This window comes from Ranitomeya imitator, chromosome 4, assembly GCF_032444005.1.
Source record: "Ranitomeya imitator isolate aRanImi1 chromosome 4, aRanImi1.pri, whole genome shotgun sequence".
NCBI lineage: Eukaryota > Metazoa > Chordata > Amphibia > Anura > Dendrobatidae > Ranitomeya > Ranitomeya imitator.
This window is the reverse complement of record NC_091285.1, coordinates 58,292,289-58,316,832: the sequence shown is the minus strand read 5'-3', so window position 1 is coordinate 58,316,832 and position 24,544 is coordinate 58,292,289. Positions and strand designations below refer to the sequence as shown.

At 44.0% G+C, this 24,544-nt stretch overlaps 1 protein-coding gene across 1 annotated transcript in view; it reads right to left on the bottom strand.

The window, feature by feature from the left end:
* Window positions 1-2,182: 2,182 nt before the first annotated feature.
* CD14 (CD14 molecule) overlaps window positions 2,183-24,544 on the bottom strand; it is a 38,409-nt gene continuing 16,047 nt past the window's right edge. Inside the window, exon 2 of the mRNA XM_069763765.1 lies at window positions 2,183-4,175. Within this exon, the coding sequence (XP_069619866.1) occupies window positions 2,791-4,175 (1,385 nt within the window). The 3' untranslated portion in view covers window positions 2,183-2,790. The remainder of the gene's footprint in view (window positions 4,176-24,544) is intronic.

The following is a 24,544-nucleotide window of genomic DNA, read 5'->3' as shown; positions in this document are numbered from 1 at the left end:
TGGAAAGCTTTGCACCACAAGTTTGGTAATATGATGCTGTTCTAATTTTTTCTCTCTCTCTCTCTCTCTCTCTCTCTCTCTATATATATATATATATATATATAGACAGTATATATATATTTTCTTTTCTTTTTGGGACACATGGATCACTTCTATAGCGGTATGTTGGTTTTGCTAGCCTGCGAGAAAACCACGCAGTACGGATGCCATACGGATTACATACGGAGGATGCCATGCGCAAAAAACGCTGACACACCCTGCCTACGGAGGAGCTACGGACCACTTTTTTCGGGACTTTTCAGCGTATTACGGCCGTAATATACGGACCGTATTGTTTTACGCTGTGTGTGACGCCGGCCTGAGAAGGACCTGCCATGACGTCACGGTCATGTGACTGTGACGTCATCACAGGTCCTGCTCTCATACCAACCCTGGGACCGGAAGCTGCCCCGTGCACCGCACACAGGCGCCAGGACTTCAAGAGGCCTTCGGAAGGTGAGTATATGTTTATTTTTTATTTTAAGTCTTTTTTAACCACGCATATAGTGCCCACATTGCTATATACTACGTGGGCTGTGTTACATACTGCGTGGGCTCTGTTATATACTACGAAGCTGTGCAATACACTATGTGACTGTTATATACTACGTGGGCTGTGCAATATACTACGTGCCTGTGCAATATACTACGTGGCTCTACAATATACTACGTGGCTCTGCTATATACTACGTGGCTGACCAATATACTACGTACCTGTGCAATACACTACGTGGCTATGTTATATACTACGTGGCTGTGTTATATACTCTCGTAGCTCTGCTATATACTACGTACGCTGTGTTACATACTACGTAGCTCTGTTATATACTACGTCAGTTGTGTTATATACTACGTCACTGTGCAATATAGTACGTAGCCTGTGCTATATACTACCTACATATTCTAGAATACCCGATACGTTAGAATCGGGCCACCATCTAGTTTAGTCTATAAACTTCTGACAACATGTCTTAAGGTACCGTCACACTAGACGATATCGCTAGCGATCCGTGACGTTGCAGCGTCCTTGCTAGCGATATCGTCCAGTGTGACAGGCAGCAGCGATCAGGCCCCTGCTGTGATGTCGCTGGTCGGGGAAGAAAGTCCAGAACTTTATTTGGTCGCTGGACTCCCCGCAGACATCGCTGAATCGGCGTGTGTGACACCGATTCAGCGATGTCTTCACTGGTAACCAGGGTAAACATCGGGTAACTAAGCGCAGGGCCGCACTTAGTAACCCGATGTTTACCCTGGTTACCATCCTAAAAGTAAAAAAAACAAACAGTACATACTTACCTACAGCCGTCTGTCCTCCAGCGCTGTGCTCTGCACTCCTCCTGTACTGGCTGTGAGCGTCGGTCAGCCGGAAAGCAGAGCGGTGACGTCACCGCTCTGCTTTCCGGCCGTTGTGCTCACAGACAGTACAGGAGGAGTGCAGAGCACAGCGCTGGAGGACAGACGGCTGTAGGTAAGTATGTACTGTTTGTTTTTTTTACTTTTAGGATGGTAACCAGGGTAAACATCGGGTTACTAAGCGCGGCCCTGCGCTTAGTTACCCGATGTTTACCCTGGTTACCGGCATCGTTGGTCGCTGGAGAGCGGTCTGTGTGACAGCTCTCCAGCGACCAAACAGCGACGCTGCAGCGATCCGGATCGTTGTCGGTATCGCTGCAGCGTCGCTAAGTGTGACGGTACCTTTAGAATTTCCAAGCAATAAAGTTTGTATTTTTTTTTTCTGACAAAGAAAAATGGTTGAAATAAAAAATAAAAAACAGTGCTTTCAGACCTCTAATAATGCAAAGAAAACAAGTTCATAATCATTTCGAAACTACAATACTAATGTTTTAACTCAGGAAGAGTTCAGAAATCAATATTTTGTGGAATAACCATTATTTTTAATCACAGATTTCATGCGTCTTGGCATGCTTTCCACCAGTCTTTCACACTGCTTCTGGTGCAAAAATGTAAGCAGTTCTTGTTTGATGGCTTGTGACTGTCCATCATCCTCTTGATTACATTCCAGAGGTTTTCAGTGAGGTTCAGGTCTGGAGATTGGGCTGGCCATGACAGGGATCTGATGTGGTGGTCTCTTAATTTTTGCCAGAGCTGTATACACTCTAGTGAAATATTAAAACAATAAAGATTGACAATACGCAGATATTTATTAAAGGCTGTCTTAAAATTTGATTCAATAAATTATGATATTTACATGATAAATGAATACTCAAGTAATACAAAAATATAAATTTGATAACAATCAATTCTGAAAATAATCTGCAAATAACGGCACAAGAGATGATCAATCGTTACGAAGCTAGGACACCGCCATTATTTATGACATTCTGACAATTAGGAACATTCTGTCATAAAGTATTATAGTTAATATTGAAAGAGTATTTTAAGCTAAACCAACATTCTCAGGCATTTGTACAGTCATATATTTAAAACATTTCCCAGATACAGCTGATATGTTGGTCTACTTTTGCAATCAGTTTTTGTTTCTTTAATAAAAGCTCTAAATAAGAAAAAAATGAAACAGCTTTGCAGGTTAAAAAGAACCGGTTAGAAACTTTAACACCCCTCATTTAATATATTATAAATATATGCAAATTAGTCAGTGGATAGTGCTGCTAGCAGGAGGCTGAGAAGCTGTAGGTGCATCTTCCCTCCCTGATGCACTTGCAGACACATCTATACACAACTTTTGAAACAACTGACATTGTTTCTGGATCCTTACACATGTATTCCCAGTTACACGCTATTTGAATTTCCAGAATCCATGCAATGAGATCTTGTTTTGTTACTTCGGCAAATTTTAACAAAGCAAATGACAACAGACACACACAATATTAATATGACAGCACATATGACACCAGTCAGGAGTTGTGTGTGACAGTCAAACATCGAATGATTGACATCGTTGATCAGCTTACCATTAAACGTTTCAGGAGAATCACATACGTATCCATCCGGCCACCCCTGAACCGTCAGGTTAGAAATTGAAATCGCTTTCATTTCTTTTATAAAAGAGCAAGAACAGGTATATGGGATGTTGTCACCTCTAAAGCTCCTCAAATTCTTGAATGTTTGTATCTGACTAACTTGTAGCATCTTTATCGGGTTCCCGTCTACAGCAAGAATGTTTAAAAGAGGCATATGGCCAATGGAGGAAAGAGTAGAAAGCCTAGTGAAGGACAAATACAACTCTCTGAGATGGGGCAGAGAAATATTTAAAAATTCAATTCTGTTGTAGCTTAGATCTAATACCTCGCAATTTGGTGGTAGACTGATACTCTCTTGTTCCAAACCTGTATTAGATAGATTTAGATGACTTAAAGATGGCTGCCATTCACATAAAGAATTTGACATCTTGGAAAAGTCATTGAGACTTAAGTCTAAGTATCTCAGTTGGTCGTACCTGCTTAGTGCTTGGCACAATATCTCATAATTACTAAAATTGCTGCTTCTTAGTTTTAACGTTTGGAGATTAGGATATGCACCATTACAAAACATTGAGGAGACATTGTGATCCGAGAAGAGATTGTCCGACAGATCTAAAGTTGACAAGGACTGAAAGAGTAAAGCGATGTCACAAGGAACTCCTCTTAATAATGACTCTTTTACAGTTAGGTTCTTCAAAATGGACATCCAGTTTCCAAACCTATAGAAGGCAGTGTCTCTCTGGATTAATGGGTTTGAGGAGACATTGATGAACTGTAGAGCTAATATATGAGGAGGCGATTCCATTAAATTAAATCCAACAGATTGTCCGACGAAGGTGGTGTTTTCAAACAATAGCAGGTCAACAGGAACCTGGAATATTACACTTATAAAAGCAGCCAAGAAGTCCTCTGACAACACAACATTGACAAAACTAATCTTGGTCAAGGAAACACCTGCTATTTCCCAAACCACTTTTATGTCTATTAAAGAAAAATCTTCAGTGTTGATGAAAGTCCCTCCATTAAATTCAAAACTTGTGGCTGCGGCACATGGAAGGATGGACATAATGTTGTTCAACTCAAGGAGTGAACAGGAGCAATGTCTGAGGTACTTGTCATATAGACAGTCTCCATGAACCTTCTGAGCAAACAGAAGTGTGAGAAAAAGAGAATAGTAGATCTTCATCTTCATGTCTAAAAGAAATAATGACACAATTAAACTCAGATATACTAAACATAGTCAGTGTAATGTACGGATCTGTAATGCAAAGCTTATTTTTTGCTTCACACTATTTATTTATTATTATTATTTATTTATATAGCACCATTAATTCCATGGTGCTGTACATGAGAAAAGGTTACATCAAAATACAAATATCACTTACAGTAAACAAAACTAACAATGACAGACTGATACAGAGGAAAGAGGACCCTGCCCTTGCGGGCTTACATTCTACAGGATTATGGGGAAAGAGACAGTAGGTCGAGGGTTGCAGTAGCTCCAATGGTGTTGAGGTGGCTGTGTGGTCTTTACAGGCTGTAAGCTTCTTTGAAGAGGTGTGGTTTCCGGTTTCTTTTGAAGGATCCAAAAGTAGTGGATAACCGGACGTGTTGTGGCACTGAATTCCAGAGGATGGGTGATATTCGGGAGAAGTCTTGGAGGCGATTGGGTGAGGAGCGAATAAGCATGGAGGAGAGGAGGAGGTCTTGGGAGGACCGGAGATTACATGAGGGAAGATATTGAGAGATTAATGTGGAAATATACAGAGGAGAAAGGTTATGGATAGCTTTGTAGGTCAGTGTTAGTAATTTAAACTGGATACGCTGGGAAATTGGGAGCCAGTGAAGGGATTTGCAAAGAGGGGAAGCAGGAGTGAAGCGAGGAGGGAGATTAATTAGTCGGGCAGCAGAGTTAAGGATGGACTGGAGGATTGCGAGAGTGTTAGAAGGTAGGCTACAGAGGAGTATGTTGCAGTAGTCGAGGCGGGAGATGATTAGGGCATGCACGAGCATTTTGGTAGAGTGTGGGTTGAGGAAAGGACAGATTCTGGAAATATTTTTGAGCTGGAGGCGACAGGAGGTGGCGAGAGCTTGGATGTGCGGTTTGAAGGACAGGGCAGAGTCAAGGGTTACTCCGAGGCAGCGGATTTTGGGGACATGGGAAAGTGTGATTTCATTTATTTTGATAGATAGATCAGGTAGGGAAGATATGCGTGATGGAGGAAAGATAATGAGTTCATATTTGTCCACATTGAGCTTGAGGAAGCAAGAGGAGAAGAAGGAAGATATGGCTGATAGACACTCTGGGATTCTGGAGAGCAGAGATGTGACATATGGGCCAGAGAGGTAGATCTGAGTGTCATCGGCATATAGATGGTACTGGAATCCATAGGACCTTATGAGTTGTCCCAGGTCGAGTGTATAGATTGGGAAGAGTAAGGATCCTAGGACAGAGCTTTGGGGGACTCCAACAGAGAGGGGGCGAGATGAAGAGGTAGTATGGGAGTAGGAAACGCTAAATGTGCGGTTGGAAAGGTATGAGGAGATCCAAGATAGGGCAAGGTCTTTGACCCCAAAGGAAGAGAGGATCTGTAGTAGGAGGCAGTGGTCAACTGTGTCGAAGGCAGAGGACAGGTCTAGGAGGAGGAGTATAGAGAATTGTCTGTTAGCTTTGGCTGTAAGTAAGTTGTTAGTAATTTTGGTCAGGGCAGTCTCAGTGGAATGGTGGGGACGGAAGCCAGATTGTAGGTTGTCGAAGAGAGAATTAGATGCAAAGTGAGAGGAAAGTTCAGCATGGACGTGCTGCTCAAGGAGTTTGGAAGCAAATGGGAGCAAAGATATGGGACGATAGCTGGACATACATGGGTCAAGGGATGGCTTTTTGAGGATAGGTGTGATTGTGGCATGTTTGAAAGCAGAGGGGAAGGTACCACAAGTTAGTGATAGGTTGAAGAGATGGGTTAGGGATGGGATTAGTGTGGTGGTGAGGTTAGGGAGGAGGTGGGATGGGATGGGGTCAAGTGCACAAGTGGTGAGGTGTGATTTAGAGAGAAGATGAACAAGCTCCCCTTCAGATATTTTGGAGAGTGAAGTTATGGGGTTTGGGCATTGGTTTCTCATACAAAGGGGTTGTGGTGGTTGGACAACAAAGATTTGCCTTGTTTGGTCTATCTTATTTTTGAAGTGCGAGGCAAAGTCCTCGGCAACGATTAGGGAACTCGGAGGGGGCAGGGGTGGGTGGTTTAGGGATTTAAAAGTGCTGAACAACTGTTTGGGGTTGTGGGATAAGGAAGATACGAGGGTTGAGAAGTAGGCCTGTTTGGCAGAGGTGAGAGCTGATTTGAGTGCCAGTGTTGCTTGTTTGAGTGCAGTGAAATCATCTTGCGAAGGCGTTTTCTTCCAACGCCGTTCTGCAATTTTGGATACTTGCCAAAGCTTTTTAGTGATGTCATTGTGCCAGGGTTGTGTATTGGTTCGTCGCACTCTGCTATGGATGACAGGGGCGACATGTCAATAGCTGATGCAAGAGTGGCATTGTAGAAAGCAGTGGCAGTGTCTGTGTCGTGGAGTGAGGATATAGAGGACAGTGGTAGGATAGAGTCAGAGAGTGTGTGGGTGTCTAGGTGTGCGAGGTTCCTGCATGGGTGCGCATGGTGCTGGACATGGGTGACAGGTGAGGAGGACAGGGATGAGAAAGTGAGTAGGTGGTGGTCAGATAGAGGGAGAGGGGAGGTTGTGAAGTTAGATAGGGAGCATAAACAGGTGAAGACCAGGTCTAATGTGTGTCCGTCTGTGTGGGTGGCTGAGGAGGACCACTGAGTAAGTCCAAAGGATGAAGTAAGGGACAGGAGTTTGGAGGTTGCTGACTGGTGGGTGTCAATGGGGATGTTGAAGTCACACATGATGATGGAGGGAATGTCAGCAGACAGAAAGTGAAGGAGTCAGGTGGAAAATTGGTCAATAAAAGAAGTGGTCGGGCCCGGAGGTCGGTATATGATGGCCATTTGGAGGTTGTAAGGGGATTAGATGCGGACAGAGTGGACTTCAAAAGAGGGGAGGATAAGGGAGGGTAGAGGTGGGATTGGGTTAAAGGTACAGTTGGAAGAAAGAAGAAGGCCCACTCCTCCACCATGTTTGTTTCCAGGGTGAGGAGTGTGGGTGAAGTGGAGGCCACCGTAACATAGTGCAGCAGGGGAGGCTGTGTCAGAGGGTGTCAGCCATGTTTCGGTGATGCCCAGAAAGAAAAGATTATGAGAGGTAAAGAGTTTGTGAATCACGTGGAGTTTATTGCAGATGGAGTGGGCATTCCATAGTGATCCAGAGAGAGGGAGAACGGGGGTGGGCGTCATGGGCACGGATTTGAGATGGGCAAGAATTCGGGTCTTTATATTGGGTTGGGAGCAATAGGAGGGGGTAGTAATAAGAGGTATGAGCTGTGGGGGCCCAGGGTTGGGAGATATGTCGCCAGCAGAGAGAGACAGAGCAGGTGGGAGAAGGAGAGTGGGCAGCTTGTTTTGTGTTTTATTAGGAGAGATATGAGGTTGAGGAGCAGGTCAGCAGAGGAGGACAGGTGGGGAAGCAAGAGGAAAGGAGAGATTATTACTTGGTTAGGGGGTGCTGGGGTTTGAGGATAGCGAAGGAGAGTTAGGAGTAATGGAGCCAAAACTGTTAGAGCGTATGTCAGCATGATGAGAATAAGTGTGGAGGAAAGGGAAAGAAATTTAGTACATTTATTAACAGTGGTTAGTCTTACCTTCTGTTCACCTCTGGCTCATTTCTGGCATATTTCTGCAGTCATATTTGCTGTTATCCTTTCAGAGACATCCTTCTAGAGACACACCAAGGTCCAGACAGACCTGTGTCTCTGAATCTATAACAGGCTAAGAGCTCAGGAAATAGGCCAGGTGTGATCAGGAGGGAGGGGCAGCAGGAAGACTGGTCACAGACACAGGAGGGGATTAATTAGAAGTCAGAAGGGAAAATGCAAGGGGAAATAGATCCAAATGGAAAGATAAAGCCAAACTGTGTATTGGCATCAAAGAATTAAAATGAGAAAACATGCAGGGGAAGGGAAAAAAACAGTAATAGCAGCAAGCAGACATACCAGGAAGGAATAGCTGGGTGAGGAAGATCAGGAAAGTTGGGTGATGGTGATGGGATTGGGGTAGCAGTCAGTGGACATACCAGGAAGGAATAGCAGGGTGAGGAAGACTATGTTGTACTACTGTGTGCCTCCTGATTTAAATAATCTTGTCATAGATTCAAATTACATTTCTGAGGAAAAATTGAGGGAATGTACTAATCCATGCTATATTATTATAGTTCGGATCCATGAGAAGGCATAGGTTGGTAGCTAACTGGTTAAGGCGAAACCAGATATTAGGTGGAGGGTGCGGGCACAATTCTATTAAGGTGTACCTGTCGTTTCAGGTAACTTTTCACAATAAGGTGTGCTGTGTGTGGACATGAAGAATAACCATGATGGATTTGGACTGTTTTTAGAGTGGATGGTTAACTTCAGAAGGCAGGTGAAAGGGGGAAGATGTAGATTTCTCTGATAAGATATCTTACAAAATCTCTTATTTTTTTTGTACTATTAATTTATACAAATCTTTTTGAAACAACAGTGACCATTTAAAAGTTCTGGAGCTGATTTACCATCTATCATTGTAAGGGGTCATGCTATGCAGAATTGTAGCCTACAATCACTGCCCCCTTACTCAGTAGAAGAACACTGACCAACACCTTGCTCTCCAGACTGATGAAAACATCCATTGATACAGGAGACCCAACTCAATGCAGAGTGAAGCTCTCTGCTGTCAATCCACAGGATCCACTTTCAAATATCTCATGAGATAAGTATGTTCATGTGATTATTGGCTCACCTATGAGACAAATAGACATCTATGGTGTTTGCATGTGTGCCAATCCTTGTAAGACTTGGCAAATAAAATCATTGTGCCAACTTTTATTTAATTGTTTGGCTCTACTAGGATTTGGAAGTTACATTATTGCCTAATTTCCAGGTCTCTGGTTGTTTAGATACAAAGAGGAACTTGGTTGAAGAACATGTTGAGATTTAATTATGGTGTCCTTTTGTTTAGATAATCCTGCCATTTTTTTTCCATGCACCTACATCACTTCACACTTAATTAAGCCATGTTCAAGCATGCTAGAGACTATATTTCAACCCCTTTAAGGATGTGTGCCAAAATTGGAAGTTATCTTCATCCAAAGGAAAGATGATATCTTTCTGTTCGCTGGGGTTTGACCTCTCAGATACCCACTAATCCTGAGCCCCTTCTAAATGGAGAGTAAGCATCTGCACAGCTGCTCGATTTATTCATCAATCATTACTGCCATTACTGGCAAATGAGGCCTGGCAAGCAGAGGGGGCTCGCAGCGGGCCCCTCTCTTCTGCTCACCAGGCCCCAGCGGCAGTTGCTGCTGCTTCATTTACTGATCATGCGTCTTCAGATGGACAGGTAAAATCTGATAACAGCCACCAGCCAATCACTGGCCGGCAGCTGAATCGAGCAGAGGACGCCGCTGGACCTCGGCCAAGTAGAGAAACTTTTTATTTTTTTGTAAAGCACCACTATAGGGGTGCATTATACTGCTATGGGAGTGCATTATACTTCTATGGGGGTGCATTATACTGCTATGGGGGTGCATTATACTGCTATAGAGGTGCATTATACGTCTATGGGGGTGCATTATACTGCTATGGGGGTGTTTTATATTACTATGGGAAGTGCATTATACTCCTATAGGGGTGCTTTATACTACCATGGTGGTGCATTATACTACTATGGGGTGCCTTATACTACCATGGGGGTGCCTTATACTACTATGGGGGTGCATTATACTCCTATAGGGATGCATTATACTACTATGGGGGTGTCATATACTACTATGGGGCTGCATTGTACTGCTATGGGGGTGCATTATACTCCTATAGGGATGCATTATACTACTATGGGGGTGCATTATTCTGCTAAGGGGGTGCCTTATGCTACTATAGGGGTGCATTATACTGCTAAGGGGGTGCCTTATACTGCTATAGGGGTGCATTATACAATATGGGGGTGCATTACACTCCTATAAGGGTGCATCATACTACTATGGGGGTGCATTATACTCCTATAGGGGTGCCTTATACTACCATGGTGGTGCATTATACTACTATGGGGTGCCTTATACTGCCATGGGGGTGCCTTATACTACTATGGGGATGCATTATACCGCTATAGGGGTGCATTATACTGCTATGGGGCTACATTATACTGCTATGGGGGTGCATTATACTACTATAGGGGTGCATTATACTAGTATTGGGGTGCCTTATACTATAATGGCGGTGCCTTATACTACTATGGGGGTGCATTATTCTACTATTGGAGTGCATTATATTACTATAGGGGTGCATTATACTGCTAAGGGGGTGCCTTATACTACTATAGGAGTGCATTATACATTATGGGGGTGCATTACACTCCTATAAGAGTGCATTATACTACTATGGGGGTGCATTATACTCCTATAGGGGTGCCTTATACTACCATGGTAGTGCATTATACAACTATGGGGTGCCTTATACTGCCATGGGGGTGCCTTATACTAACATGGTGGTGCATTATACTACTATGGGGTGCCTTATACTACCATGTGGGTGCCTTATACTACTATGGGGGTGCATTATACTACTATAGGGGTGCATTATACTGCTAAGGGGGTGCCTTATAGTACTATAGGGGTGCATTATACAATATGGGGGTGCATTACACTCCTATAAGGGTGCATTATACTACTATGGGGGTGCATTATACTCCTATAGGGGTGCCTTATACTCCTATAGGGGTGCCTTATACTACCATGGTGGTGCATTATACTACTATGGGGTGCCTTATACTACTATGGGGATGCATTATACTGCTATAGGGGTGCATTATACTGCTATGGGGCTACATTATACTGCTATGGGGGTGCATTATACTACTATGGGGGTGCATTATACTACTAAAGGTGTGTATTATACTCAGGGCCGCCATCAGGGCATTACTTCTTTTGGCCAAAACAAAAGCTGCCGGCTATATGTGTGATCTGGTGATGGGAACTGTTAATGTGCGATAGATGAGAAGTGGAGTTTTTCCAAGAGAGAGTGGTGGGGCTGTGGACAGTTCGAGGGGTGGAGGCGGGCTGGGGTGGAGGCTGGGTGGAGTCTCAAGGGGCCCCCGAAAAAAATGTTGCCAGTATGGGGCCCCGAAATTTCTAGTGGCAGCCCTGATTATACTACTTAAGGGGTGCATTATACTAGTATGGGGGTGCCTGATACTACCATGGGGGTGCATTATTCTACTATTGGAGTGCATTATACTCCTATTGTCAAGGTAAAAATATATATCTTTATACTCTTTTGTACTTTTATATATTCTTATGCTGTGAAACAATAAGTTTTTCCCTTCATGCTTATTAATGCAAATTTAACTGTATTTAAGATGGCTGCCAGTATTCACCTTTGCCCCAGATTCGCTCTGCTGAAGAAGCAAGTTACACATTCCAGAAGGACAAGTATCATTTCTCTGGAAATGATACTTAAAGCGATGTGGACAAGATGTGGACAAAGGAAGATTCATCAGATGATGTCAGAGCCAACCAGAAGGACTGAATACTAGATACATTGCTTAAACCCCGCTTAACCCCGCCCTCTGCACACCTTCCCCCAATAGATCATATAATGTTGTGTATTAGAAAATAAAGTTGTTGTTGCTGTGACGTTACACACGAGCATGCAATGAGTTTGAACCAGCATTGTGTCTGACTCATTCTTATCCGGTACCAACATGCTCTTAATCTGATTTGGAATGACTGGTGGATGAAGGGTATTGTCGTGACGACCCCGACAATTTGGCGCCCAACGTGGGGCGTGGCTGGCGATCCGAGACCCCCTGGCTGGATGTCCGTGGACGACACCCGTAGTGGCTGACCTCGAGGACTGATCACCCTCCAAACACGGTAAGTGGAGATCACATACTATGTATGTGTCACACTTGCTAGTGTTTCAGCCATTATTGGTTAGTCTGTGGTCTCCTTGGGTCTGGGGAGTGACCGGTCGAGTGGTGAGACCGAGCGCGATCCCGTGCCAGGCTTCGAACCAGCAACTGAGAGACGTCGCACTCTGCGCGTCCTCGTGTACACCACACCTCCTCCACCGGTCATTGTACTCCATTCAACCACCCTACCCGTGACTATTGTCTAGTAGTGATAGAGTGAAAGATTGAAGAAGTTTGTGGATTGGGGGCGGCTGAGAGAAGGGATAGGAGACGTAGCCTCTGTGATATTGCACGCACATACATTGGTAATTAAGACGTCCCAAGAGGGGGACCACCAGAAACACTTGCACACACTTGCACATATCGGTAATTAAGACGTCCCAAGAGGGGGACCACCCGAAACACTTGCACACACTTGCACATATCGGTAATTAAGACGTCCCAAGAGGGGGACCACCAGAAACACAGTGGAGGGGTCTCACTAGGAGACAGCCTCCCAACATTTAGAATATCGTGACATGGCAGACTGTAATCACTGGTGTTCAGGTTAGGGAAAAGTATTGAGCGCGAGGCTCTTTATTCATAGCACGTCGAACGTGAGGCTCCGTGCTTAGGACACAAGTGTTGCTGTCGCTGTCAGCGGCCTGCTGCAGAAGGGCGTAGTATTCTGTGAGTCATGTTGCGTCTCTTATAGCAGAAGAAGTCCGTGCCCCACGAGTTAAGTGAGGATGCTGTGGAAGTCAAGACAATAGTAGAGTCACGGGAGGGCAAGAAGGCAGTCAAGAATGTTGAGAGGTTGTACAAGCATGTAGGATTGCCCTCGACAGGGAGATTGCAGCCGTCTACATGGCACAATTTCATAGAGAACAAAAAGGGCATGTTGAAAGATAAAAGACTGTTAGAACAAGCGCAAGCTCATCTGCGAGTGGCGCGAGGTTTAAAGAACGAGGAATGGAAAAAAGATTGATGGAGAGGAAAGATGAAAGAATGCAGAGCCCATGTTTGGTTATAAAATACCTCAATCATTAGTTTTTCTAGGGTGTTCTGGTATATGAGTTGTGTGAAGGTTTTGTAGAAATGAATTAAGTCTGAGAACTGCTGTATTTCGTTACTCTGTGTGGTTTTCCGAGACACCCGATGGGAGGGGTCAAACAGCTGCGCTGTGCCTTTCTTCTTTGTGTTGAGGAATGCTGTGATGTGCTTATCTGTTCCGTGTTTCTGGTATGGAGGGGGTTGAGTCGCTGCGTCCTCTCCTTGTGTAGTAAGAATTATTGTAAGTTTAAAGTAAAATATGGTGTTTTGTTTTAGATTGTTACGTTGAAAAAAGGAAAAATTGTCTATTGCTATGACAAAAACTGGATGTTTGTGGTGCAGGAAGGAACTGAGAAAGTGACTGAGATTAATGTGTTGGGAAAGCAAACAATAAGAAATTTGGTACAGGGGGGCTCCCTGTTAGGTAATATGGTCCCTCCCCAGGAAATTAAGTCTCTTCTCCCGACTGTAAGCTCTGTGCCCCTTAACCCCAAGGCACCAATATATCCTAGACTGCCGAGAAGTTCTATGGGCGTCTTATGGTAGTGTTTAAAGATCTGGGGTTTTCACTGTATAATAAAGCCCATTCACACCTTTTTGTGGTAGCTTTGATGTCCGAGTTTTAAATCTGAATTACATAGTAACATAGTTAGTAAGGCCGAAAAAAGACATTTGTCCATCCAGTTCAGCCTATATTCCATCATAATAAATCCCCAGATCTACGTCCTTCTACAGAACCTAATTGTATGATACAATATTGTTCTGCTCCAGGAAGACATCCAGGCCTCTCTTGAACCCCTCGACTGAGTTCGCCATCACCACCTCCTCAGGCAAGCAATTCCAGATTCTCACTGCCCTAACAGTAAAGAATCCTCTTCTATGTTGGTGGAAAAACCTTCTCTCCTCCAGACGCAAAGAATGCCCCCTTGTGCCCGTCACCTTCCTTGGTATAAACAGATCCTCAGCGAGATATTTGTATTGTCCCCTTATATACTTATACATGGTTATTAGATCGCCCCTCAGTCGTCTTTTTTCTAGACTAAATAATTCTAATTTCGCTAATCTATCTGGGTATTGTAGTTCTCCCATCCCCTTTATTAATTTTGTTGCCCTCCTTTGTACTCTCTCTAGTTCCATTATATCCTTCCTGAGCACCGGTGCCCAAAACTGGACACAGTACTCCATGTGCGGTCTAACTAGGGATTTGTACAGAGGCAGTATAATGCTCTCATCATGTGTATCCAGACCTCTTTTAATGCACCCCATGATCCTGTTTGCCTTGGCAGCTGCTGCCTGGCACTGGCTGCTCCAGGTAAGTTTATCATTAACTAGGATCCCCAAGTCCTTCTCCCTGTCAGATTTACCCAGTGGTTTCCCATTCAGTGTGTAATGGTGACATTGATTCCTTCTTCCCATGTGTATAACCTTACATTTATCATTGTTAAACCTCATCTGCCACCTTTCAGCCCAAGTTTCCAACTTATCCAGATCCATCTGTAGCAGAATACTATCTTCTCTTGTATTAACTGCTTTACATAGTTTTGTATCATCTGCAAATATCGATATTTTACTGTGTAAACCTTCTACCAGATCATTAATGAATATGTTGAAGAGAACAGGTCCCAATACTGACCCCTGCGGTACCCCACTGGTCACAGCGACCCAGTTAGAGACTATACCATTTATAACCACCCTCTGCTTTCTATCACTAAGCCAGTTACTAACCCATTTACACACAATTTCCCCCAGACCAAGCATTCTCATTTTGTGTACCAACCTCTTGTGCGGCACGGTATCAAACGCTTTGGAAAAATCGAGATATACCACGTCCAATGACTCACCGTGGTCCAGCCTATAGCTTACCTCTTCATAAAAACTGATTAGATTGGTTTGACAGGAGCGATTTCTCATAAACCCATGCTGATATGGAGTTAAACAGTTATTCTCATTGAGATAATCCAGAATAACATCCCTCAGAAACCCTTCAAATATTTTACCAACAATAGAGGTTAGACTTACTGGCCTATAATTTCCAGGTTCACTTTTAGAGCCCTTTTTGAATATTGGCACCACATTTGCTATGCGCCAAATCCTGCGGAACAGACCCTGTCGCTATAGAGTCCCTAAAAATAAGAAATAATGGTTTATCTATTACATTACTTAGTTCTCTTAGTACTCGTGGGTGTATGCCATCCGGACCCGGAGATTTATCTATTTTAATCTTATTTAGCCGGTTTCGCACCTCTTCTTGGGTTAGATTGGTGACCCTTAATATAGGGTTTTCATTGTTTCTTGGGATTTCACCTAGCATTTCATTTTCCACCGTGAATACCGTGGAGAAGAAGGTGTTTAATATGTTAGCTTTTTCCTCGTCATCTACAACCATTCTTTCCTCACTATTTTTTAAGGGGCCTACATTTTCAGTTTTTATTCTTTTACTATTGATATAGTTGAAGAACAGTTTGGGATTAGTTTTACTCTCCTTAGCAATGTGCTTCTCTGTTTCCTTTTTGGCAGCTTTAATTAGTTTTTTAGATAAAGTATTTTTCTCCCTATAGTTTTTTAGAGCTTCAATGGTGCCATCCTGCTTTAGTAGTGCAAATGCTTTCTTTTTACTGTTAATTGCCTGTCTTACTTCTTTGTTTAGCCACATTGGGTTTTTCCTATTTCTAGTCCTTTTATTCCCACAAGGTATAAACCGCTTACACTACCTATTTAGGATGTTCTTAAACATTTCCCATTTATTATCTGTATTATTAGTTCTGAGGATATTGTCCCAGTCTACCAGATTAAGGGCATCTCTAAGCTGGTCAAACTTTGCCTTCCTAAAGTTCAGTGTTTTTGTGACTCCCTGACAAGTCCCCCTAGTGAAAGACAGGTGAAACTGTACAATATTGTGGTCGCTATTTCCTAGATGCCCGACCACCTGCAGATTTGTTATTCTGTCAGGTCTATTAGATAGTATTAGGTCTAAAAGTGCTGCTCCTCTGGTTGGATTCTGCACCAATTGTGAAAGATAATTTTTCTTGGTTATTAGCAGAAACCTGTTGCCTTTATGGGTTTCACAGGTTTCTGTTTCCCAGTTAATATCCGGGTAGTTAAAGTCCCCCATAACCAGGACCTCATTATGGGTTGCAGCTTCATCTATCTGCTTTAGAAGTAGACTTTCCATGGTTTCTGTTATATTTGGGGGTTTGTAACAGACCCCAATGAGAATTTTGTTACCATTTTTCCCTCCATGAATTTCGACCCATATGGACTCGACATCCTCATTTCCTTCGCTAATATGCTCCCTTAAAGTGGACTTTAGACAAGACTTTACATAGAGACAAACCCCTCCTCCTCTCCGATTTTTACGTCCTTTCTAAACAGACTGTAACCCTGTAAGTTAACTGCCCAGTCATAGCTTTCATCTAACCATGTCTCGGTTATTCCCACTATGTCAAAGTTACCTGTAGATATTTCTGCTTCTAGTTCTTCCATCTTGTTTGTCAGGCTTCTGGCGTTTGCAAGCATGCAGTTTAGAGGATTTTGTTTTGTTCCAATCTCCTCGCTGTGGATTGTTTTAGAAATGTTCTTACCTCCCTTCTGAGTATGTTTTCCTGGATCTTCTTTGTTCAAGTCTAATGTTTTTCTTCCCGTCCCCTCTTCTTCTAGTTTAACGCCCTCCTGATGAGTGTAGCGAGTCTTCTGGCGAATGTGTGTTTCCCAGGTTTGTTGAGGTGTAGTCCGTCTCTGGCGAGGAGTCCATCGTACAAGTAATTCACACCGTGGTCCAGGAATCCGAATCCTTGTTGTCTGCACCATCGTCTTAGCCAGTTGTTTGCATCAAGGATCCTGTTCCATCTCCTGGTGCCATGCCCGTCTACTGGAAGGATAGAAGAAAAAACTACCTGTGCATCCAGTTCCTTTACTTTCTTCCCCAACTCTTCAAAGTCTTTGCAGATTGTCGGTAGGTCCTTGGGTGGACGTCCTTGGAGTTGAAGAGCTTTGGTATCCTATCGGTCACATCCTTGATCATCGCACCTGGAAGGCAGCATACTTCTCTTGCAGTTATGTCCGGTCTGCAGATGGCTGCTTCTGTGCCTCTCAGTAGTGAGTCTCCCACCACCATTGAATTGAAAGAGGTAATAATGTCAGTCAGACCTGACATCGAGAATTCCACTCCGGACGATGCATTAAAAGTAGTACAAAGTTTCCAGAAGAACTTAACCCATTCTGTATCAGCAGCTGCGCTCTGTAGCCCCCACCGCAGCTTCAAGGAGCAGGAACGGCAGCTTCAAGGACACAGCTCGTTCCTTATCAGTGGCTCACTATACTCCAGCTCCAGCCCCCCTCCCTTACACAAATCCAGTGTCATATTCCAATATTCATTTTAACCCTGTGTCTGGAAATCTCTCTCGCCATGTTAATTCTCAGACCAAGACAAGACAGATGGACTTGTAAACATTGCGGTCAGACAAACCCAGACTGGAGAAATATAATCTGTGCTGCAACCCAACCTAAGTGAATTACGCTGAATCCTGTCCAGACAAGATCACATGTAGTGACATAAGAATCTGACACAGGATTGTGGTTAGTGGGTAGTGGGGACATTAACTTTTGGGAGTAAGCTGACAGTAATCCTTTTGGGAAGGAGCTGTAGACCAGCATGTCATGTCACCCCCAACCGATCATCTAGTCACCCCCACCACCAGAGAACCAACCACATCAGGTAGTATAAGACAGATACAGGAGTACTATCCCTGGAAGCCCTCTGACTAGCTAGCTATGCTAAAATAATTGGCTGACCCTGAGAACAAACCTTTCCCATTTTACAGACAAAGACAATATGATGGATGTATAAGTGCACCTGAGCAGACCTAGAGAGTTGGTGAGCCAAGATGATGGTCAGATGGTATTTATGTTATATAACCCCTATGCAGATGAGTATAATGAGATGTGTATCTTACACGCCCTTTCCCAATCAGTTTGTAAAAAAAAAAAAAAAAAAGGGGGGGATAGTGTCTCTAACCCTGGCAGTTAGAATATCCCTATGTCACGCTGCTTCAGTATGTGGGTAATTTTTTGTTTTTTGTTGTGTGCACAGACAGAGCAGGAAGCCATTGTTGCCACTGTTAGTTTTCGCAAGTATCTGGCAGATCTGAACTGTCGGGTTTCGGCCTCGAAACTTCGGTTCTGCCTTGGTCAAGTGATATTTTTGGGTCACTGTCTCCTTCAGGGTGCCAGACACCTCACAGAAGAAAGAAAAATAGCCGTCAGCTACAAAGGATGAGACTAAGCTCCAGCGTTTCCTTGGACTATGTACTTATTGTGTCAGTGGATACCGGACGTATCCCGCATAATGCTACCTCTCTACAAGGCCCTGAAAGACTGTTCAAGATATGCTGTTGGCAGATTCCACACCGGATACACTGTTACTAAGGAAGATACTGTATTGCCCGGAGCTGCACTCTCTCCCTCCCTGTCAGGACAAGAAGCAGAACGTCAGGATCTGTCTACTGCATGTGTACTTTGGCCAAAGACTGGCGGGCTAATATATACACGGACTCACAGTATGCATTTGGTATTGCTCATGGTTTCGGAGCCCTATGAGCCAATCGAGGATTTGTTACTACTGCCGGGACTCAGTGAAGAATGCTGAAGCTGTTAAGACCCTCATGGACTCAATCGAATTACCTACTCAGGTGGCCATTATCAAAGTTAAGGAGCACGGTACTATGGAACAGGCCACAAACTGTTGGTAACGCCTTTGCGGATATGCAAGTAAAAGCCGCTGCTCTTCTGCCCGTTGAACAGACCATATCAGCTATGGTGACCACACGCTCTCAGCGTAAACATTTACAAGAAACACTGACTCTACAGGAACCTGATGATCTATGACAGACTGAGGTTTTCTGCCGGACCCCGCGAGACCGCTTAATGACGATGCAGAGAATGTTTCCAAAGGAAGAAGTGAAGCAGTGGAAAGCTGATGGAGCACGTATAGACAATGGTCGCTGGAAAAAGGACCAACTTGTGTGTCTCCCTAAGCAGATGTACCCTGCTATTGCCACGTGGGCGCATGGGCCCACACATCGAGGTATCTGTCAGACCTGCAATCCCGGTCAACTTCAACGTGAAACCCCGAAGCACCTTGCTAAGCCCGACTATCCTTTCCAAAGGCTCCAGGTGGACCACATCACGTTGCCTAAGTCTGGAAGGTATGAATATTGTCTGGTGGTTGTCGACATGTTCTCCAGTTGGCCAGAAGCATTCCCTGTTACCAACGTGACTGCAAAGACCACAGCAAAGAAACTGGTGATGTTAGTTATATGCAGATATGGTGTTCCAGAAGTTGTTGAAAGTGACCAAGACCCGGACTTTCCTTCTCATGTGTATCAGGAGGTTCTGACAATGCTTGGATCCACTGTAGCCCTCCATATTCCGTACCATCCACAATCCAGTGGAAAAGTTAAGAGGCTGAACGGCACACTGAAGGGACAATTGACCAAAATGATGCAGGAGACTACGGCTCCATGGCCAGGGCTCTTATACATTCGTACTACCCCTATTGCAAAACATGGCCTGTCCCCATATGAGATATTGTTTGGTGCTAGGTTCTCAGTTGCAAATTTTCAGTCTCAGTAGTTGTCAGAAGAAACTGACCGTGCTGTTCAATATGTTATTCAGTTTAGTAGAAATGTTGCTAACACCCATGTTTTAGTTTCTTCTTTCCTTCCAGATTCAGCAGAAACCGATATTGGTCACAATTTGAAGCCTGGTGGTTTTATGGTCGTGAAAAGCTATGTCAGAAAACACGGACTAGAACCCTTGTATGATGGTCCCTACCAAGTCCTCCTCATTACTCCTATATCAGTAAAGCTGGAAGGAAGGCCGACATGGATCAACGTATCGCACTGCAAGCTGGTCAAACAGACTAGTAGCAAATAAGGGGACATGATGTTTTGGTTTTTCGTATTTCCATATAATAATATTGGTAACCGCATGGGACAGTCTAAATTCCCCAATATCCTTGAATAATAAGTTTGTACAATATCATAAAAGATTAGTAGTACAGATGGGTATAGCCAATAAAATTGTCAGTTATATAAATGTGGGATAAATTGGTTAGGGCCACAGATTGTTCAGATGATCAAATTTGGGATATATTGGATATACTTAATACTACTGCCTGTGTTATGAATCTGTTGAAGGGTTTAAAGCCCACTGATTGCTCAGATTATGTTCCACTAATTCATGAAGAACCCAAACTAAAGGTCCCAGGGGGGATAACTGTGTTAGCTGATAATTATACCTGCTATAATTCCCACGACACTACAGGTACACCAGTAGGGGTCTTCGAGACAGGTTTCTGCAAAGAGAACAGTTCCCTAGATACTGACTTGCTAGCTAATCATACACAGTATATGTACGACATTTATTGGTTATGTGGAGATGGTAAGCTCCGTCCTAGGTTGCCTAATGCCTGGACAGGTCAATGTACCCTTGTTAAACTAGCTGTGCAGTTCAAGATTTTACCTTGGGATCCAGAGACACCTGATGAATATACCAGAAAGAGGAGAAGTCTCGATCAGCTCCACATGAGTTATGAAGAAGATCCATTGGTATATGTCAATGGCATTGGAGTGCCAAGGGGGGTGCCCGACCAATTTAAAACCCAGAACCAGATCTATGCTAGCTTTGCTTCTTTAATCCACAAGTGCAGATTAATAAAAATTTTGATGGGATCAATTACATATATTACAGTGAACAAAGGTTTGTCAATTTTATCTGTGATGTCTTCCCAGGTATAGTTGAGGAATTGGGCCCTAACACTAGAATGACCCTCCAAAACCGACTCGCCCTTGATATGATCTTAGCTGAGAAAGGAGGAGTCTGTGGGATGGTGGGAGAGGAATGTTGTACCTATATCCCTCAGAACTCTGGGGTAAATGGAAAGACCATGATAGCCCTTAAAAAGATAAATGGGTTAGCAGCAGAATTAAAAACTAATGCTGGAGTAGACACATCTTTCTTTTCCGGTTGGTTGGGTGGGCTCAAAGGATTCCTCCAACAAGCTTGTCTGGTACTGATTGCCCTTCTTGTAGTTAGATCGATAATTCTCTGTTGTGTTATTCCCCTGTATAAAAAGGTTATCATTGAGGCAACTCCGACTGGCACCTTCATCAACCAAGAAGTAGACCCACCAGAGTGCGATGGCACTGATCCAGGGGAGATCCCTAAGTATGCCCCCCTCAAGAAGTTAGACAATACCCTTTACTCTCAGATGATGCTAAGAGAGTTAGTTTAGGGACAGCGGGAGAACTCCATGTGAAGCTAGTGAAGGGTTCAGCTGCCTGGAGGCCTCTCACAAGGGGAGAGCTTCTGAGGTGTCTGGATGAAGAAATCCACCTCCCCTTTCCCCATCACATGGACAGTCTCGAAGGATTTTTCTTTTTAGGGAAAAACTTAGTGTTTAGGGGGGATTGTCAAGGTAAAAATATATATCTTTATACTCTTTTGTACTTTTATATATTCTTATGCTGTGAAACAATAAGTTTTTCCCTTCATGCTTATTAATCCAAATTTAACTGTATTTAAGATGGCTGCCAGTATTCACCTTTGCCCCAGATTCGCCCTGCTGAAGAAGCAAGTTACACATTCCAGAAGGACAAGTATCATTTCTCTGGAAATGATACTTAAAGCGATGTGGACAAGATGTGGACAAAGGAAGATTCATCAGATGATGTCAGAGCCAACCAGAAGGACTGAATACTAGATACATTGCTTAAACCCCGCTTAACCCCGCCCTCTGCACACCTTCCCCCAATAGATCATATAATGTTGTGTATTAGAAAATAAAGTTGTTGTTGCTGTGACGTTACACACGAGCATCCAATGAGTTTGAACCAGCATTGTGTCTGACTCATTCTTATCCGGTACCAACATGCTCTTAATCTGATTTGGAATGACTGGTGGATGAAGGGTATTGTCGTGACGACCCCGACACTATAAGGGTGCATTATACTACTATGAGGGTGCATTATACTGCTATGGGAGTGCATTATATTATGGGGTGCATTATACTGCTATGGAGGTGCATTATAGTACTATGGGGGTGTATTATACTATACAGCTCAGGCAAAAATTAATAGACCTCTGCAAAATGTTCAGTTTGTCTCTTTATAGGTATATTTTTGAGTAAAATGTAAATTGTTCTTTTAGTCTATAAACTTCTGACAACATGTCTCCGAATTTCCAAGCAATAAATTTAGTATTACAGAACTGCAACACAGAACTAGGATAGAAGGGGAAAAAGTGACCCTGCACTGAGACTAGGCTGATACCCTACGATGGAGTGGGTGACCAATTCCTTGTGAATAGACCCACCGACGATCCTAGGATAATCTCAGTGAAGACCTATAGATAGGAGGAAGGAGGTCCCTGAAAGATCTAAGGACTGGGTATAAAAAACAGGTCACCTCCTAATAGAAAATACAGAGATGGCTGCAGAAACCGACTGAAAACAGAAACTAAAGATAGCAGAACCAGAGATCCTAGAACTGCACAATAACAAACACAGAAAGCTAACAAAGCACCTAGCCAGAACTCTCGCGGATTAACACTGTTGTCCAGCGAGGAATGGGAGGCAGGTGCTGGGTAATAAAGGGTGATACACTCACCTGACCTAAGACAACCAGCGCCAGGGGAAAAAGACCAGTAGCCAGAAAACCACAACAAGATGGCGGATGGTCAAAAACAAAACAGATTCTAACAGCTACATTCATGTACTGACTGTGGTTATCTAGCAGCATTCATGCACTGCCCCCTGTGTATAGAGGAACTGTGGGCCAACCATACTGTGTATAGGGAATTATATTGTGCAAAAGGTATGGGCCATTATACTGTATATTGGGGAGCTGTGGGGACATCATACTCTGTATAAGGGAGCTGTGGGTCCACTATATACAGGAGCTGTATATTGGGGGACCCAGTGGACATTATTAAATGCTAAGTGGGCACTTAAGAAGCATTATTGTTATAGGGGCATTCAGAGTATTGTAACCATCAAAGGGGTAAAATGTGGACGGTTTTCTAGGGCATTTGCATAGAGCATTAATCTATTCAAGGAAGCAATATTACTTGACATTGCTATTGGTCGATCCTTCGAAGGGATGACACCCCTTTTCTATACCTTAACTTTAGGTATTCTAACTCCCCCAAATAACGACAGACTCTGAGCTTGGATTATAAATGGCCACAGTGGCCTTTATTATAAACATACAACAAGAATAATAACGTAGGGAGGAGTCCTTGAAGCTCCAAACTGGTGGTCAACCATAACAGGGAGTGGACAGAAACAAACCATGTATTTACTCCCAGCCGTAACCATCCAGGCTCGGAAGCACCAAAATACTCCGAAGGGTTAACCATGTCCACTTTTAACCTGGGGATCCGGCCCACCGTTGCCAAGATCCCCCCCCGAACCACCAGACCCGAAAACCAAGTTTACACCCACTGAAGGATCCGTACCCCGACGGATCCCCCAGGCCAATTTATCACCAACTCCAAGGACCCCTCCCACCGCCTCAGGCCACCACGACCCAGCAATTACCCAAAAACGCAACAAAGCAAAACACGAAAAATTAGGGCGGGCGGGCGGGATCTTCTTGCTGCTCCAGAGCGGGAACTGGTAAGCCCCACCCCACCCCCTCCTTATAACCCCTGCCTCATGCATATACTCCCTCCTCCCCAAATTAACCCCTTCCTCTCCTAATTCTCCCTCCCAAACCCCTGTCATGACGGCCTGCACGTACGCCGTCTGCGGGGGGATGGGACGGCTCGCTCCGGCCTGCTCTTGACATTGCTATTGGTCGATCCTTCGAAGGGATGACACCCCTTTTCTATACCTTAACTTTAGGTATTCTAACTCCCCCAAATAACGACAGACTCTGAGCTTGGATTATAAATGGCCACAGTGGCCTTTATTATAAACATACAACAAGAATAATAACGTAGGGAGGAGTCCTTGAAGCTCCAAACTGGTGGTCAACCATAACAGGGAGTGGACAGAAACAAACCATGTATTTACTCCCAGCCGTAACCATCCAGGCTCGGAAGCACCAAAATACCCCGAAGGGTTAACCATGTCCACTTTTAACCTGGGGATCCGGCCCACCGTTGCCAAGATCCCCCCCCCGAACCACCAGACCCGAAAACCAAGTTTACACCCACTGAAGGATCCGTACCCCGACGGATCCCCCAGGCCAATTTATCACCAACTCCAAGGACCCCTCCCACCGCCACAACGAGGGTATTTGAAAACCTTAAATACCCGAGACCCCACCACACTTCACCGCTATTGCCCTTTCAATACCGGTCTGTAGACCCAAAGCCCACAAGTCAGTGCCCACAGCGTTCAAGTGAACACCATCACCCAGGAGGAAATCCCCCCCACCCTGTTCCAGCTCCAGATGACGGACAAACAGACCTCCA